This window comes from Puma concolor, chromosome D1, assembly GCF_028749965.1.
Source record: "Puma concolor isolate L17-30 chromosome D1, mPumCon1.1.hap2, whole genome shotgun sequence".
NCBI lineage: Eukaryota > Metazoa > Chordata > Mammalia > Carnivora > Felidae > Puma > Puma concolor.
This window is the reverse complement of record NC_141676.1, coordinates 16,960,391-16,979,487: the sequence shown is the minus strand read 5'-3', so window position 1 is coordinate 16,979,487 and position 19,097 is coordinate 16,960,391. Positions and strand designations below refer to the sequence as shown.

Here is a 19,097-nt window from a genome sequence, read left to right as displayed (position 1 = left end):
AGCCTTACAGATAACCCCCTGCTCTGAACAGGCGTAACAAACTGCTTCCTGAGGTGACAGCAAGTGTAAATGCTCTCTGCCATGTGAGTCCTATGCCAAACATCACTAGTGGGCAGAGCACTCACCGGACCCGTTCCATCTCGCTAGCTGTCTTCACCACAGCAAAGGGCTCCCGTCGACTCCAGTCCCAAAAGTGGATCTCATTGGCAGTGGCAATCAGCAGGAGCTGAGCCGTAGGGTGGAAAGCCAGGGAAGCAATGGCATTGTTGCTATCTGTGAACCAGCTTTCACTGCCACCCTATAAATGAACCAATCCCAAATAGTCTCCGGTTACAAACTAGCAGGAGATTAGGATGTCAATTTCAAAAAAAAAAAAAAAAAAAAAAAAGGACCATTTAAGGTAAAATGACCACTTGTATAGCCTACTTTAAATATGTCCTCTGTAAAATGTAGAAAATCAGTGATCTGGCAGTGTCACCAATTTATCAGAAAATTATTACTGTCAGCTCAGTTCTCCCAAGTCACCTATAATCCAAAGCAATGAGTATCCACACAATTCCTGTTTCTGAGGCCTGTGAAAACGCAAGCCTGGTGCGTGACATGGTAAACAAAAAACCACTAGCAAGTCAAGAAGCATATTGCTTTGGTGATCATGATCAGAATATAATACAATCCTCGCTCTAAAACAAAAGGCATCTATCCCGAACACGTTTTAGAACCTCCTATACTATGTCACAATGGGCAGATGGAAAAACAGTTAAACAGGGTGTTCACCTTAGAATGGAGGAATATTATTCCTATTACTTAAGTGGGCAGTGACTACCACTTACTCACATGTAGTCCTAAGAACCTAGCTAGTTTCTCCTCCAGTTAAGAACTCAATGGTAAACAACTCCCTGCATTTAGAGTATCAAAGAAATGGAAATACTTACATGCAAATCCCAAATCCTAACCTCCCCATCCAGGCAGCCAGAAGCAATAAGGCCTGAGATGGTGGGATGAAAAGTGACACACCACGGAGTGCGGCGGTGTCCAATCAGAGAATGAACACACTTGCCAGTCTTCACCTCCGTAATATAGATATTATGGTTCACGTGGGTGGAGGCCAACAGAGTCCTAGAGAATTGAAGAGTAGGATGTGAATGTGAAGCACACAGGAGGGTAACCAACCTTCTCAGTTCTGGACAATTGGCTTTGGAATATTCTCCACCCTAGCGTGAAAAAACTACACCTCAGGCATTACAAACAACCGAAATATTCTGATCTTTGAAAGCTCTGGCTTCTCCACACATCCCCTTCAGAGAATATTTTTTTCCAAGTAGGAAAATGATCACTCCATCAGTGGCCTATATCACACAGGCAAAGGATTATAATTGAGAAACTTCCCAAGTTTTGATCCTCAATGTCTGTTGTTTCCTTTGCTTATTCCTATTATTTCTATGGATAGCACAGCTCATCTACCTTCTTTCCCCTTCTGATACACTGGCAAAGCTCTATTCAAGCAATGTTTCAAAGAACCCTTAGGGCTGTAACTTGGAAGACCAAGCTAGACCAAATATACATAAAGCAATGCTATCACAAGTCTTAGGTTAAGTTATAGGTAAGTACTAGGTACCTGTCTGGGCTGAAGGCCAGTAAGAATGTAGAGCGTGGACTATCAGGCAGTTCTACTCTCTGAAAAACAAACCAAAAAAAAAAAAAAAAATTAAAACACATTATTTATAAACTATGACCCACTCTATCTCAAAAGCACATGAACCACAGTAGATCAGTATTCAGTATAAGCTGAAACACTGGAAACAGTGATCAAAGTCACAAATTGAAAGAGAAATCCAAATTACCTTTAAGAAAAATGTCTAGTTCTAAAGACAAAAGATATTTCTAGCCCATGAATTCTTCCAAATTTATTTTTAAAACTCTGTAGGTTAGATATATCAATTCTCTCACACAAAATAAATGGTATCCCAACTCTACATAATTAGCCCATTCTAAAACCCCACTCTACTGTCCTAAAAATCTTACCCCATTCTACCCCTAAAAATCTTATGTCAAAAATATCCATTGTTCCCACCTTGCCTTCCCATTTCATCCACCGGGTTTTATCTTCCACCAGCTCCTGCAGAAGCCGCTGAGCTCCAAAGGCCCGAGTGCCCCGTTCTCGCCCCCAGAGTATCCGGACAGCATTCTTCTCTGGAACAACCTTCATGGCGTTCAGTAGCCACTGTCACACCAGGCACAGGAAGTGAAGGAGCAAGCAATAGCTCCACAAGCTGATGCAGCTAAATTGAAGCCATTCAGGTCCTTGTAAGTTGTCTTCATGGAAATCTAAAGGATGGACATTAAATTAAAGAATATCTATTCTGCAATCAGAGAAGCTTCCCACTGAAAACATGATTCTAGCTCAAAGAGGAAAGTTTTGTGTTTTAATTTAATGACACTTTCTCAGGAAAAGACCCCTCTCCCAGAACTTTTTTTCCAAAAATATTTCATCCTTAAATTCCTTTCATATCATCAATAGATCAGCCTTATATCTAAAGAATAAGCCATTCTCTAAAGCAGTTACTCTGTTATTATTTTATCAGATAAGAACTTTTGTTACACATAAAAATAAATAAGGTCTAAAACCCTGTCAAAAACAAAAAACAAAACACAGCACCTGCCCTCCCCTTCTGGGCCACACTGCCTCCTTAGTCACCAGCTTCTCCCCACCCCCCACCCCCCCCTTATCACTTGGGCAGCCTCCAAACCAAAGAACAGGTAACCAATTCTAAAAGGCTATTTATTACTTGAGGGCTGGTTCTTATGCAGCAGCCTCAACTCTTATCTCCTCCCTAAAAGCATGTGCATAAGGACTACTTTGGGGGTATCTTTCTCACTCTCCTTTTCTCTTTTCCACAAAAGTTCCAGAGTAGTACAGAGAGGAGGAAACAGAAGAAAAAAAATTCAGTTCCTTTTTCTCATCCACCACAAGCCATAAGGGCATAAAACTATCACCACAAAAAAAAAAAAAAAAAAAAGGTCAACTAGCAGCAAAATATATATACACATGCGCAACAAAGAATTGTGGCTCCTCTATACAATGGAATATGCAGTCCAATAAAATGGCATTTCAGAAGAATACATGTAAAATGTTATTCACTGTAGCACTGTTTCTTCAAATGTTATGGAACATTTCAAATGTGCAGAAAAGTTGAAAAAACAGTACAATAAACACAGTATTCACCAGTTAAAACTCAAGAACTGTTAACATTTGGTCACATTTGCTTTATCTGTCTCTATGGACACACTATATATGTGTTGTTTTATTTTTTTCTGCACCATTTCATCAGGCATCAATATGCTTTAACCCTAACTACCTTACTGTGCATCTGCAGGGAATAAGGACGTTTGACTTCATAACCACAATACCATCAGGTACACTGATTATCACCTAATACTCAGTCCTCATTCAAATGTCCCCAACTGTTTAAAAATGTCTTTAATAGTTGCCTTAAAAAAAAAAAAAGAAATCCAATCAAAACTCAAGCAATTAGTTTGGATGTTATATCTCCTTAGTTTCTTTTATTCTAGAATGGCCTCCAAATTTTGCTTTGGTTGGTTTTACCTTTACTTATTCACAAGCTTTTTAAAATCCCAGGACAGGTACCTGGAGACTGTCTTACATCCTAGTTTTGTCTGATTGTTTCTTCACAGTGCCATTTAGCTTACCTCTCTATCCCTCACATTTACTATAAATAGAAGGTTAGATCTAAAACACTGATTAGATTTAGGTGAAGTATTTTTGGCACCTGCTTCACAGGTGATAGTATCTATGTATCACCCTCCCAAGCCCCACCCCCTGCTACAATGAAGCCTATCAGGTGGCACATATCCTCAGACTGTCTGAGTTGGTGGGACTTGGAAAATTATGTGATCATTTGGCAAAATATGACCACTTGGTTGAGTTTGTAACTGCCAGAGCTCTCTTTATAAAGGTACATCCCTCCCCTTTATAATCAGCCATCTGTGGTTAATATTTGGCCTCAACTGAATATCCTGTTCCTTCTCAACTTTTTGCTTAATGATTTAGCAGTCACTGATGATTCCTTCTTGAATTATTTCCTTTAGGAGCTGAAAAAAATGTAGATTCTCAAATTCCATCATTATTTCTACATTTACTAGCTGGCATTGCTTTGGAAAGAACTTTTCCTTAATAACTGAAGCACAGCAAATCCTTTTTTTTTTTCCCCTTTAATTACTACTTCTGTCTTATTGTTTGTAACAGCAAAAAACTGGGGACAACTAAAGTGTGGATGTAAAAAGGGGACTGGATGACTAATCTACAGTAAGGAAGATTCTCTGGGTACTGATAACAAGAAATCTCCAAAATAAAATATTGCTAATAGGGGTGAAAAAGCAAAGTACAAAACAATATGCATAAAAATGCAACTTTTTGAATAAGAGAAGAAATTAATGGCCACTCGTTAGGGACTAAAGGGAAAGAATGAATGGAGATAAATATGGAAATAAGACTTCTCAAATGTTTTCATTTTGTGTCACTTTTATTTTTGAAATGCATTACCTATTCAAAAAATTTTTAAGTGTATTTATTTATTTTTGAGAGACAGAGAGAAAGAGAGAGAGACAGAGCAGGGGAGGGGCAGAGAGAGAATCCCAAGTAGGCTCTGAGCTGTGAGAGCCCAATGAGGAGCTTGAACTCACAAACTGCGAAATCATGACCTAAACTGAAATCAAGAGTCGGACACTTAACCAACTGACTGAGCCACCCAGGTGCCTCAAAAATCTATTTTTAAAATTCTTTTTCTTAATGTTTATTTATTTTGAGAGAGAGAGAGAGAGAAAAGAGAGCTCGTGAGCAGGGGAGGGGCAGAGGGAAAAGGGAAGAGAGAATCCCAAGCAGGATCCACACTGTCAGCTCGACCTCACAAACCATGAGATCATGGCCTAAGCCAAAATCAAGAATCAGACACTCAACCAACTGTGCCACCCAGGGGCCTCCAAAATTTATTTTTAAAATATTTAATGACGTGAAAAAATACAGTGAAAAAAGCAGAATAGAAAATTACACATATAGTATGATCCCTATTTTGTTAAAAAAAAAGATCTTGGAGAACAGTGATACAAAAGAAATATATAAAAAAAATACTAACCAGGGCACCTGGGTAGCTCAGTCAGTTGAGCATGTGACTTCAGCTCAGGTCTCACAGCTCAGTTCATGGGTTTAAGCCCCACATCGGGCTTGCTGCTGTCAGCACAGAGCCCACTTTGGATCCTCTGTCCCCCTCTCTCTCTGCCCCTCCCCTGTTCATGCACTATCTCTCCTTCTCAAAAATAAATAAACATTAAAAAAAAAAAAAAATACTAGGGCGCCTAGGTGGCTCAGTTGGTTAAGCATCCAACTTCCGCTCAGGTCGCGATCTCACAGTTGGTGGGTTCGATCCCCGCATCAGGCTCTGTGCTGACGGCCTGGAGCCTGCGTCGGATTCTGTGTCTCCCTCTCTCTGCCCTCCCCTCCTCACACTCTCTCTTTCTCTCTCTCTCTCTCAAAAATAAATAAACATTAAAAAAAAACAACTAACCATGCTTGTCTTTAGGTGGCGGGACTATAAGTGACTTAGTAATTAGAAGAGGTAATGTTTTTAAATTTAAAAAGTAATAAATGCTTATTGTAAAAGTGAAACAACAATGGGCTTTTTACATTTCACAAATGGCTGCAATATGAAAAGTATACAACTAGACGTATCCAAACACAGACAGAAGGGAAAATATTTATAGCCTGTGCTGAAAGGAGTTTTCTCCCTGGCATATTAAAATGTAAAAAGCCAGAAAGACTCTACAGAAAGACACAACTCCAAGTTCCTAGACGGATACAGCAGAGTTCCCTAAGGAGTGATGAAGGAACAAACTCTAGCCTATATCCTCACGGGACAGCTCTCATCCCTCATTAGTGCACGATATAAATATGTACACACTGAACATGTCAACATTCTGCAGGCCAACCTCCGGAATAAACTAAGGATGAAGTAACTGGAAGGAAATAATCTACCTGGTGACCCTAACAACTCACGGTTTAGTACCAAAAGTCTGGAAGTTAAACCGCCACACAGCTGAATAATTATTAACCAGGAAGGTGCCAGAAATACAGTTCCCATTAGTTCATCTTAATCCTTTACTGAGTCTAATTTTTTTTTTTTTTTTTTTGAGCCTATAATTCTTTTACCTAATACAGAGAAGTTCAGAAGGAATGAATTTTGGGGCACCTGGGTGGTTCAGTCGGTTAAGCATCCAACTTCTGCTCAGGTCCTGATCTCACCATTCATGAGTTTGAGCCCTGCATCAGGCTCTACAATGACAGCTCAGAGCCGAGGGCCTTCTTCGGATTCTGTGTCTCCCTCTCTCTCTGCCTCTCCCCTGCTGGCTCTCTCTCTCTCTCTCTCCCTCTCAAAAATAAACATTAAAAAAAATTTTTTAATGAGTTTTGAGGGGCCCTTGTCTTAAGAGTGTGACATAAAACTACTTTCACAGAAATACATTTAAACCATTTATAATCTTGAGGCACCTGTGTGGCTCAGTCAGTTAAGCATCTGACTCTTGATTTCAGCTCAGGTCATGATCTTGCGGGTTAGTGAGATCGAGCCCTGCATTGGGCCCTGCACTGACAGCATGAAGCCTCCTTGGGATTCTCTCTCTCCTTCTTTCTCTCTCTGTCCCTCCCCAACGCACACGCAAACGTTCTCTCTCTCAGAATAAATACACTTTAAAAATTAGATAAGTAAACCATTTACAATCTTATAATGTGGTAAAAATAGCAGCAGTCCAATTCATACCAAAAAAATCTGACCTTCTGAACCTGTGTGACTCAAGAGGAAGAAAATATAGGTCACAAACATCGTATGATTCAGAAAACTGTGATATGACCTGAAGTTCCTACAGGAATCGGAAGAGGAAAGAGCTACTACAAATACCAGTTATCAAGAAAACTAAAAACTCAAGTCTGAGCTTACCAAAGAGCTTATCTATCAATTCCCAAGGACCCAGACACACTAAAAGTTCAAACAAGAGAAAGCTGGACTGATGCCAGAAGTCAAAGGGCCTGAAACAATTGCACGGTCCCTCTTTTGTCTGAAGAAAAATATTTGCTCTGTTTCTTGAAAAGGATAAGAGACTTCCACTCCTTACAGCTACCTGAGAAGAGACTTTACTTTGTTCTCTATAAGGAACAAAAGGAGCTAAATCAGACTGAAGCCAGACAGGCCCTGTTGCTGAGGAGGAAGTGCCAGTCAAGTGTGTTTTTCATTCCTCTTTTTAAAAAGGAGGAAGAAACAAGTTTCCCAATCTGTCCCTTAAAGCAGGCTGAGACAAAGGGTGCCAAGAATAGTCTTTGTGATGCCATTACACAGTCCCCAGAATCAATTCTCCGTCCCCCAAAGCCTTATGCAAGGAGAACCAGAAGGACACACAGAAATGTGTACAAACCCCACCCCCCATGACATGACTGATCACTCAAAAAAGATGGGAAGATAACCCACCTTTAAAGACTTTCTCTTCTTAATTCTAGGACATAATTGCATTTAACAACTACTGACAAAAATCACCTATAGAGTATGCCACAACCCAGTGGGAACTAAAAGTTAGATTTAAAGGTTCCCCTAGCAATTTGACTAATGCCAGAAACTTTACTCCACCTTCTCCCTAGAGGACTTCAGGTAAGTTACTTAACCTCCCTGAGACTCAGTTTCCTTCTTTGTAAAACAGGAATGGCAATATTTGCTTCATCAGGTTGTGGTGAGGCTCCAACACAGAAAGAGTGGTGGAGTGTCAAAACTGTTGCTGTTACTGCTGTCACTAGTACTGAATACTCCTCAGGGTTCACCGTGGTCTCCTTCGCCAAACAATACAGCCAACTAAAACCCCAGAGACCCAAGATGCCACCATTCCCAAGAGTAGCAGATTTTTCTAAGAAATACTTCAAAGGCAGGGGCGCCTGGGTGGCGCAGTCGTTAAGCGTCCGACTTCAGCCGGGTCACGATCTCGCGGTCCGGGAGTTCGAGCCCCGCGTCGGGCTCTGGGCTGATGGCTCAGAGCCTGGAGCCTGTTTCCGATTCTGTGTCTCCCTCTCTCTCTGCCCCTCCCCCGTTCATGCTCTGTCTCTCTCTGTCCCAAAAATAAATAAACGTTGAAAAAAAAAAAAAAAAAAAAACAAAAAAAAGAAATACTTCAAAGGCTATTACCAAACAACAAAGTAAAAAGTACTCAGGAAAATAAAGGATATTTGTGTGGCAAAAATAATTAAATGAGATATGAGCTACCTCTAAAAAAGCCAAGTCAATTAAAAAACAACCAGGGATACCTGGGTGGCTAAGTCAATTGAGTGTCTCTCGATTTCGGCTTGGGTCATGATTCCAGAATTCGGGATCCAGCCCCGTGTTGGGCTCTGTGTTGAGTGTGCAGCCTGCTTGAGATTCTCTCTCTCTTTCCCTCTGCCCCTCTCTCCCACTTGTTCTCTCCTTCTCCCTCTCTCTCTCTCTTACACACACAAACACACACTCACTCTCTCTAATAAAAATAAAAATAAGAACAGAACTAACTCAGAACTGTATCTGCAACCTGGCTAAAAATTCAGACCCAAAATCCTACCTTCCAACAGCATTCCAGGAGTGTGAATCAGAAAACTAACAGACCTCGAAGGGGCTGTTAAAATGAGTCCAATCACCTCATTTCTTGAGTATCTGCATCTCTCTCCACTGCACTAAGTAGGCAGTCTAGGAGTCCAATCAACTGTGTAATACCAACACACATTCCATAACACAGAGGATCCATCCCAAGGTTAATTCTCTCAAGAAAAAAAAAAGTTCTTTAAATACTAAATCTAGGACTACTTGCATAAGTAAAGCTCTCCCAACAACTGGAAAATTAGCAACAGAATGTCAGGCCTTTAATTAGAGGCCTAAAAGTGGCCGAGTACTCTTTAGAAACTCCACGTAGGTGGAAATATACACAGTTTTCTACAATTGGCAGCTTTGTTTTCATTAATAGGACTTTTTACAAGACATTTTAGGATACTTCAAATGACACACTATAGGATCCAAATCCAAAATCCAAAATGTGAGTGCCACAGCCAGCAACCAGACTAGAATACTTCCACACAGCCCTGCCTGACTCCTAGACTAGACTGAGCTTAGAGGTGGGCAAGAAAGTTCAGGGAGAGCATCACCAATCTAGAACAGGTAGACACAGGTAACACATTCTGAAGGCAAGCACACCTGGAAGCAGAAAAACTTCATCTATTACCTGAATTGTGTAGTACTATGTATGGACTTCTAAAAGATATCCTAGGGGCAGGGCACCTGGGGTAGCTCAGTCAGTTAAGCATCCGACTCTTAATTTCGGCTCAGGTCGTGATCAAGCCCTGAGCAGGGCTCCACACTGAGTGTGGAGCCAACCTGGGATTCTCTCTCTCTCCCTCTCTCTCTCTGCCTCTCCCCAGCTTGCATACATATATCGCATGCCTGCTCTCTCAAAATTAATAAACATTAAAACAAAATAAATAAAATACATGAAGTAAAATAAAATAGAATAGAATAAAATAGAATAAAGATATCTTAGGGGTACCTGGATAGCTCAGTCAGTTTAAGCATCCGACTCTTGATCTTGGCTCAGGTCTTGATCTCAGGGTCATGAGTTCAAGCCCCACGTTGGGCTCCACGATGGACATGGAGCATACTTAAAAATAAATAAATACATAAAATGCATAAGTACTAAAAAATAAAAGATACCCTAGAATATGCCAAAGTGATAAATGTGGTTAAATCCAGATAGAGAAATTTTAAGTAATTTTTTAATCCATAATTTCTAAATAAGAGCTGGCCTGGTATAGCGGTACATGGGCCCTGCAATCAGACTGGCCAACTGAATCCCAGCTCTGTCATTTTCTTGGCAAAAGAAGGTTTCTTGAAACAGTTACTGAACCAGCCTATACTTCAGTTTCCTCGTCTATAAAATGTGACCACTGAGAGTAGGTATAATAATAGGGTTACCATGAAGATTATAAGATTTACCAAATGAAAAGTGCTCACTATTCTAGAATGCCAATGCTTGTACTAGAATGATAATTTCATTCCATAATGAAGAATTAAAATTAAAATAGCAGTAAGAGGGGCACCTGGGTGGCTCAGTCAGTTAAGCGTCCGAGTCTTGATTTTGGCTCAGGTGATGATCTCAGAGTTTGTGAGCTCGAGCCCTGCATAAGGCTCTGTGCTGACAGTGCAGAGCCTGCTTGGGGTTCTGTCTCCCTCTCTCTCTGCCCCTCCCCTGCTTGCTCTCTATCTCTCTCAAAATAAATAAAAGCAAATGTTAAAATAGCAGTAAGAAAAAATTTTTAAATCAGATAAATGAAATTTAATACAAATTCTCTTAGGCAAAATGAAACTGTCCACTGTAGCAGTCTCCAAACCATTTCATATAAAAGACCTGAGTACTGACATCTTTAAAAAAAATAAAGTTACAGGGTAATGGTTAAAATAACAATACCCAACCGTCTCAGAGTGCTTTTCATGTCCCAGGAACTGTTCTTCGCACTTTACATAAACTAATTTATGATCCTCACAGCCACCCCATCAGGTTCATGAGGTCCCAAGGGAACAAGTCACACTGTCAGTGGTGGATTCAGGATTCAAACCCAAGCAGTCTGGCTCCAGAGTATAAATACTTAATTACTACAGAAAACTCCATAGTGCCTGAGATAGAACTTCCTAGTCAGTCTCTCTTCTAGTCATTTACTAGCCTCACGTGTATTAGCCCCTCAATAATTGTTTTACTGCCTTACAAAATCAATTGGAAATCTGTTTGCTTAATATTTGTAATGTTCATTTCCTCAAAGGAGAAGAAATTAAAGAATGACAGCAAGGAAAATGAAAAAATTCTCACCCCTTCCTTTACATCAATATATGGTTTTTGAGAGAAAAAAGGACTCTAAAGTCTTTGACGAGAAATGACTCTGAATTTGATAAAATACCATATGAGACTATATCATGAAATTCAGCCACTCTGTATTTACCCTACACAACTACCAACTCCATCAAAGTAAAAAAAATTACTTATCAACAGGAAATAGAGAGAGATGCCACAGCAAATTTACTTCTGTCTGGCTGCTAGGCCAGAACATACATCTTGAAAACATTAATCAACAGAAGGTATGATTCTGCATACTCAGCCAAACCTGTGTATACTCTTTTGTCAAGCACGAACTATAACATAAACACATCTGAGAAAAGAAGGGGACTCTTACACGTATGGTCTCATGCCAACCCTTTCTCATCCATGTGGCGGGCAAAGTGCTAGTGACCTCCTCGCACTGCCAGAGTTAGTTCCAAATCAAGATTCTCTATAACCAACTTAGTTTACCAGCCTGTGCTAGACTCTCTCCAAAGACAGCTGCCATCAAATCCTTCCTACTCTACTCCCATGCTGCCCCACCCATCAAGAGATAACATATTTCTCACCGCCCTCCCCCCCCCCCCCCCCCGCCCGAATATGGGGCTGAACTTGTGACTTGTTTTGACCACAGAATACGGCTGAAGGGCTGTGTCAGTTCCAGGGCTGGCAGCCTCATATTTGAAAGACAGCATATTCAGAACAAAGTACAGAGGCAGTGGACATTCTGAGAGCAGGGAAGGGAATATGGGATATTATATTTTGGGGGCTTGAAAGTGCCAGATATAAAGGTGATGTGATTTAATGGGTAAAGATATGACAAAGACATAAGAAGTTTCAGTGATGGACTCTTACCACTGAGCTGTTATATAATCTTTTACAAATCACACTGGTGCTGAATTTCATTTTTCTCCAGGTACAAACTGAAAGTAATAACACCCTTTTTGTAACTTAAAGGAATCACGTCCTTGGAGTACATTAGAAGAAATGGGTTACAAAAAATTGAAGGCAGAGTTACTACTTTTGGAAGTACAAGCCAAGTTAAGAACTAACAATAAGGACAGTGCACAATAAACAGGAGTTCGTACAAAGAAGTCTGGCACCTTCAGTTATGAGACAGTGCAAAGGAAACTGCAGGAGCCATGAAGCAGAATCAGAGAATACCTTTAATTAATCACCTGACAGATTAGAAGCAAATAATTTGAGAGAATCAAAACCAATGCAATCAAAATTAGACACATTCTTCATAAGAACCAAAAGCCCAGAGATAAAACGCTAATAGAACCTACACCCCTACTGCAGATATGCACAACATCTATGTTCTGAATTACAAAACTCTTCAATACAATTGTCTCCACCTAGAAAGCCAGGCTAAGACATGATAATGAATTCAGTAGCCGGTACAAAGATTGTCAGCCCAAATTTACCAAGAGATAAGCAAGCAACACGACCTCTTTTGTTCTCATATCCACCATCACCCCCAATGTTTTTTTTATATTTATCAACTCAGAATAAGGCACACTTCTACATGGTATATCACAAATAGGCTAACAGCTTTACAAAATGTTTTGAAGATACAAAACTAAATAAATTCTAATTACTGTTTTTATAATAAAGAGGAGGAAAAAGCACTAGCTTTTCTGCTGCAGAGTTTGCTTACTAAGGCTTCCTAAAGTAAAAATAACATGACCTAATGTCTGAAACACAGCAGAGTTTGTACTCAAAAACAGTGTGATCAAAACTGGAAACAGAAAGCCGTAAGTTCCAAATCTGAGACTGACAGTTTTCCTTATTGTCACTTACCTCAGAAGGATAACGAAAAAAGGAATGAAGTGTTATCTGCAAACTATTCTGGGGAAACCGGACTAAGAATACAAGAATCCCTGGAAACTCAAGGAAGAGCAAGGAGGAAACCACTGAACCAACAAGAAAGTGAAGCTCAATTTTTGAGTCCCAAGCTATCAACAGAATCAAGAAGCCAGGAACGTTAGCCTTAAATGCACAAAAATGGCGAGAGACTTTCTATTAGTAAGCAAAGAAAAAAGAGTAGCTTTTGACGAAAGAAATTTCAGAGGCAAAAACAGCTTAACCCCAGAACTGGGAACTGACCCCAACTGCCTCAGGCAAACAGACCTAATGACTTTGGCAACAACATCCCTTTCATCCACCCACAATATTAGGAGGCTGAAGTAAAGCTGATTTCAAATCATGAAGGATCACATCTTTCTGTTTTCTGCACAGTCTTTGGGAAAAAGAAGTGTAACTCTCCTCCCATAGTAACACATTGCCCCCAGGATTCCTGGAAACCCCTGGAGCCATAGCAACAGTATTGTTAAAAGCTTGGAGAACATTAACCAAGAATCCTCACGAACCCCAGGACAGATGAGATTACTGAGATTATTGAGATGAGATTATTTAAGAAAAATAAAACCTGGAAGAGGTTACGAAATGCATCTAGCTTTGCAAGAGGCATCAGTAGCCAAAGCAGGATTTGAATTCAGGCTTTTTCTTCAGATAGTATCAGAACTTGACTCCCAGTCCTTGGCTCGGCAGATACTGTGTTCAGTGTTCAGTGTTCTCCAACGTTAGAGTCAGCCCAGGTCAGGTTCTTGGCTGACCAGAATAGGGAAAGAAAAAAATCTCCCTCAAGGCTTCAGGAAAAGAAGTGAAATTAGTAAATGTAGAGCTCTTATGCTAAAAGGTCCAGATGCTCCTCCATCTTGCCAATCACATTTCTCAGCCAATCAAAATAAATCACTGGATTTAAGAACCTGGATTCCATTTCCCCAACTTTCTGCGAATAAGAAAACACTTAAAGAAGGGGAGGAGAAGGGGACACCTTGCTGGCTGAGTCGGTTAAGCGACTGACTCTCAGTTTCGGCTCAGGTCATGATCTCACGGTTTCATAAATTCACTGCAGTGCAGAGCCTGCTTGGGATTCAATCTCTCTCTCTCTTTCCCCCCTCCTCTGCTCACTCACAATAAATAAACTTTAAAGATTTTTAAAAAAGGAAGGGGAGGAGAAGGATGCAAAAGCAATGATAGCCAAGAAATGTTTACTGAACATTTACTATGTACTCAGCACTATTCTAGGCACTGAGAATACTTTACTGAACATCCTTGCCCTCAAGACACTTATGTCATTATGTAATTAAAAATTGGGGCACCTGGGTGGCTCAGTCGGTTGGGTGTCCGACTTTGGTTCAGGTCATGATCTCGTAGTTTGTGGGTTCGGGCCCCGCGTCGGGCTCTGTGCTGACAGCTCAGAGCCTGGAGCCTGTTTCGGACTCTGCCTCCCTCTCTTTCTGACCCTCCCCCGATCATGCTCTCTCTGCCTCAAAAATAAATGAACGTTAAAAAAAAAATTAAAAAAAAAAAAATTGAGGAGTGCTGCCAACACCCCAGCGGAGAAGCTGAGGTCATCAATGAATCTGAAATATTTAAAGTGGACACAAAACTGTCTCAGCAATGCAGACAATTAAGGGTGTTGTTGTGGGCGATGGTGCCGTTGGTAAAACGTGCCTCCTGATATCCTACACAACAAACAAATTTCCACTGGAGTAGGTACCGACTGTTTTTGACAGCTATGCAGTCACAGTTATGATTGGTGGAGAGCCATATACCCTTGGACTTTTTGATACCACAGGGCAAGAGGATCATGACAGGTTATGATCGCTGAGTTATCCACAAACAGATGTATTTCCAGTCTGTTTTCCAGTGGTCTCTCCATCCTCATTTGAAAATGTGAAGGAGAACTGGGTGCCTCAGATAACTCACCACTGTCCAAAGACTCCTTGCTTCCTTGTTGGGACCCAAATTAATCTCCGCGATGACCCAAGATTGAGAAACTTGCCGAGAACAAACAGAAGCCTGTCACTCCAGAGACTGCTGAAAAGCTGGCTCGCGACCTGAAGGCGGTCAAGTATGTGGAGTGTTCTGCACTCACACAGAAAGGCGTGAAGAATGTATCTGACGAAGCAATATTGGCTGCCCTGGAGCCTCCAGAACCGAAGAAGACCCGCAGGTGTGTGATGCTATGGACGTCTCCAGACCCTTTTCTGCACAGCTGGTGTCAGCATCGTACTAAAAGCAATGTTAAATCAAACTAAAGATTAAAAATTAAAATTCGTTTTTGCAAAAAAAAATAAGCAAATAGAGGATACTTTGGTGGCGCCTGGGTGGCTCAGTCGGTTAAGCATCCGACTTCGGTTCAGGTCATGATCTCACGGTTCGTGAGTTCGAGCCCCGCATTGGGACCCATGCCAACAGCTCTGAGCCTGGAGCCTGTTTCGGTTTCTCTCTCTCTCTCTCTCTCTCTCTCTGTCTCTCAGCTCTGAGCCTAAAGCCTGTTTCAGTTTCTGTGTCTCCCTCTCTCTCTCTCTCTCTCTCTCTATGCCCCTCCCTGGCTCGCACTATCTCTCTCTCAGAAGTAAATAAATGTTAAAAAAAAAAAAATTGAGGATATTTTCAATTACTCGGTATGCTAGGAAGAAAATAAGGATGGGGCGCCTGGGTGGCTCAGTATGTTGAGCTGCAACTTCAGGTGAGTTCGAGCCCTACATCAGGCTCATTGCTGTCAGCGCAGAGCCCACTTCGGATCTTCTGTCCCCCTTTCTTTCTGCCCCTCCCCTGCTTGCGCGCTCTCTCTTTCTCTCTCAAAAATAAACATTAAAAAAATATGGAAAGGAATGTTTTTGGGGGGGGCAGATCAAAGGGAGGAAATCAGTAGCTGAGCATCATTTCCCATTTTTCTGAGTGAGACTGCGAAAATGAGTAAGTCAGGAGAAATTTTTTAATATTTTCATGTAACTTAATACTGTAATAAATACAATCCAACATTACTTCCTATTGTTAATTACACATAAGACTAAATTTAAGTAGCATTTAAATCATCCTTTACTTCAAAAGTAAACAGTGATCTTAAAGCCTTGTAAGTACACAGCATTAAAATCCGAATATTTATCCAATTATCGCCAATTGATAAACAAAAGTGGCAGAACATAACGTATATTTAAAGCAATACTTTTATCTAACATTCACTGAACATTTGCTACACACCTGGCAGTGCTAAGCACTCTTCCATATCATCTCATTTATTTCTCACAATGACACTACGAAGATAGGTACTATCATTATCCCCATTTCATTTTGCAAATCACAAAACTGAGGCTTGAGGAGTTAAAACGATTGGCCCATGTGGAGGAGAGATTCAAAATCCAAGTAAGTTGCCAAAGTGCATGCTCTGACCACTATACACACTGCTTTTATAGAATCGGCATTAAACCTAAGATCCAGAAAAATTCCTTTTTGTGTCCTCACATCTAGCAGGTCATAATTATAAAGTTGATTCAGAAGAGAGAATGAATAAATTCAAATGAATCTGAGTCAGAACACAGTGACTCATGCTATGTACCCTGACATCCATGCCTCAACCTACCTATCCATAAAAGGGACTACTCTCACCACACCTAACCATTACTTGCCTCCTGGAGGGTTGTATTAGTTAATATTTGTAATTTTATTTAATTTTTTTAAATGTTTATTTTTTGAGAGAGAGCACAAGTGGGAGAAGGGCAGAGAGAGAGGGAGACATAGAATCTGAAGCAGGCTCCAGGCTCTGAGCTGTCAGCACAGAGCCCAAAAAGGGGCTGGAACTCAGGAACGTCAATATTGTGACCCAAGCCGAATTCAGACGCTTAACAAAGCCACCCAGGCACCCCAATTTCTCCCTTTTTTTTAAATTTAAAGAAGACATACCATAAAACCCAGCAACCACACTCTCAGGCATTTATCCCAGAGAAATGCAAAACTTACACAAAAACTTGTACACAAATGTTCACAGCAGCTCTATTCCTAATAGCCAGGAACTGGAGAAAAATTCAGATGTTCTTCAATGGACAAATGATTAAACAAACTGTGTAACACTCAAAACATGAACTACTACTCAGCAGTTAAAAAGAAAGGAACTATATTGACTGATTCAGGCAACCAAGTTGAATCTCCGGGGAATTAGGCTGAGTGGAAAGGCCAATCTAAAAGGTTACATATGCTCAAGTCATGATGTCATGATCTGTGGGTTTGAGCCCCACTTCGGACTCTGTGCTGGCACCATGGAACCTGCTTGGGATTCTCTCTCTCTGTCCCTACCCTACTCATGCTCATGTTCTCTCTCTCAAAAATAAATAAACTTAAAAAAAAAAAAAAACTTTTTATAACTAACTAAATAGCTACATATGGGGGCACCTGGTTGGCTCAGTCAGTAGGGCATACAATTACATCCTTTTTAAATTGTAGTTGACCTATGTACATAGAATTCTTGAAATAACAAAGACCAAATTAGTCGGGGCGGGAGGGGGTGGGGATTACAGATAGGGCAAAGGAAGTAGGAGATGGACCGCCTTCTTCTATGGGTATTTTCCCTTGATTCTCTGCACAAAGCTTTACTGCAACTTTACCCATTGCACTTGCCTGATGATTTATGATTTGGGGATGGGTGTGGCTATAAAAGGGCATCAAGGGAGATCCTTGTAGTGATGGAAATGTTCTGTATCTTGTTTCAATGGAAATATCCTGGTTTTGTAAGATGTTAAAATCGGGAGAAACTGGGTAAAGGGTATGATCTCTCTCTCTCACATTATTTCTTAAAACTGCATGTAAATCTACAATTATCTCAAAATAAAAAGTTTAACTTAAAAAAAAGGTAACATATGCTCCTCAGTAACTAGTGAAAATTAGTCTGATCAGTCTCCCTCCCAAACCCTCCCATTTCCACCCTCCTGAGATAACTATGCAAACTCACTGCTTAGACAAACATGTAGGCATCTTATTAGATGTTTTGTGCATCAAAATGAGATTATATATACTACATATTACCCTGCAACCTACCTACTTCACCTATTATCACTGTACCATAAAGAGCTTAAAAAATCTTTTAAGTGCCAAGCAGGATGGCAGGTATAGAATATTTTCTAACTGGTACAAATCTGACAATGTTTATCATGTTAATATACAGTAGCTGAGACAGCATCATTTAGTGAGTGAAAAAGAGAGTACAGTACAATACAGAAGCAGTATTGTAAAGAGATCCACACAAATGCAAGGTCTTCAGCAGCTATTCTAGGATCCCAAATGCCTCCTCCATGGAACTATCCTCGGGGGCCCACAGAGCAAGAAATGCTAAAAGATTTCTTTTCAGCAGAAAACTGCTAGAGGGGATAATTCTCCCACATACTCAAGGCAAACCAAACAAACTTCTCTGAAAATATATTACTCCTTCAAGCAGAAGTGCAAAATGTACAGTTGATAATTTTTAAAACATCCATTTTTGTAATAGCTACTACCACTTCTATTGAGTGCTAATGTTTTATATATTCTATCTCTAAAGCTCCCTCCTACCCCAGTCCCATTTTACAGACAAAAACCTGGCTCAGTGTGAAATTGCTCACCCATAGTCAAACAGTGAGTACACGGTAAAGTTGGTGTTCAAAGCTATAAAACTTGTGCTTTTCCTACTTTATCCAGTTTTTCTATATTACCACATACCAACAGAAGAGAGTCAATAAATTGAACACTGTATTTAGTGTATTTAGGCAGAAGCCATTTTCCACACATGTCTGCTGACTTTGATCCAATTTTTTCCCCCATTTAGTATATTTTGGGGACAGTATACTATGTAGCACTATTGTAACAGGGACAGAAAGGTAAACAAAACCTCAAAGAGCTCTCAGTCTGGTGGGGAGTCTGCAACTGTTGTATACGGTAACTATATAGCTGCTATACTGAAATGTGGCAAGTACTACCCACAAGGAAGTACAAAGTGCTATGTGTTTGAAGAATCCAGCTATCCACCCAAAAGCAAATGATAATCTCTCACATTAGCTTCCTTACAATTAATTGCTCTTCATTTCAATTCTGCTCTGATATACAACATCCTTCCATATAAAACACTGCCTTGGTCACATTCAATAAGTACAAATGAAGGCCTGCCAACTCAGGTCAGCATAAAGCTCCTTCTCTAAAAGTAATGAAGCAATTTTTTAAAATTTTGGCAATGAAAATGAGGTATCTTTAATCTTTCTGGTCAAACAATGGATGTACGGAATTTAAAGTGACGAAGACATCATTTTGAACATAAGATCTTACAAAGTTAAATTCACCTGTCCATC

At 40.3% G+C, this 19,097-nt stretch overlaps 1 protein-coding gene and 1 pseudogene across 9 annotated transcripts in view; one reads left to right on the top strand and one right to left on the bottom strand.

The window, feature by feature from the left end:
- The window catches only part of AMBRA1 (autophagy and beclin 1 regulator 1), a 178,816-nt gene that overhangs the window by 144,948 nt on the left and 14,771 nt on the right, over positions 1–19,097 (bottom strand). For 7 of the 9 annotated variants that reach the window (XR_015240845.1, XM_086677555.1, XM_086677551.1 and 4 more), the window contains exons 2-6: positions 9,613–9,723; positions 2,072–2,325; positions 1,616–1,674; positions 933–1,116; positions 126–298 (exon numbers count right to left, since the gene is read on the bottom strand). Coding sequence is in view for 8 of the 9 variants with exons in the window: in XM_086677555.1 (XP_086533681.1) it covers positions 126–298; positions 933–1,116; positions 1,616–1,674; positions 2,072–2,206 (551 nt within the window). In the remaining variant the exon portion in view is untranslated. The remainder of the gene's footprint in view (positions 1–125; positions 299–932; positions 1,117–1,615; positions 1,675–2,071; positions 2,326–9,612; positions 9,724–19,097) is intronic. The other 2 variants (XM_086677552.1, XM_086677553.1) reach the window with 1 other exon arrangement.
- LOC147576515 (cell division control protein 42 homolog pseudogene) lies at positions 14,347–15,071 on the top strand (annotated as a pseudogene).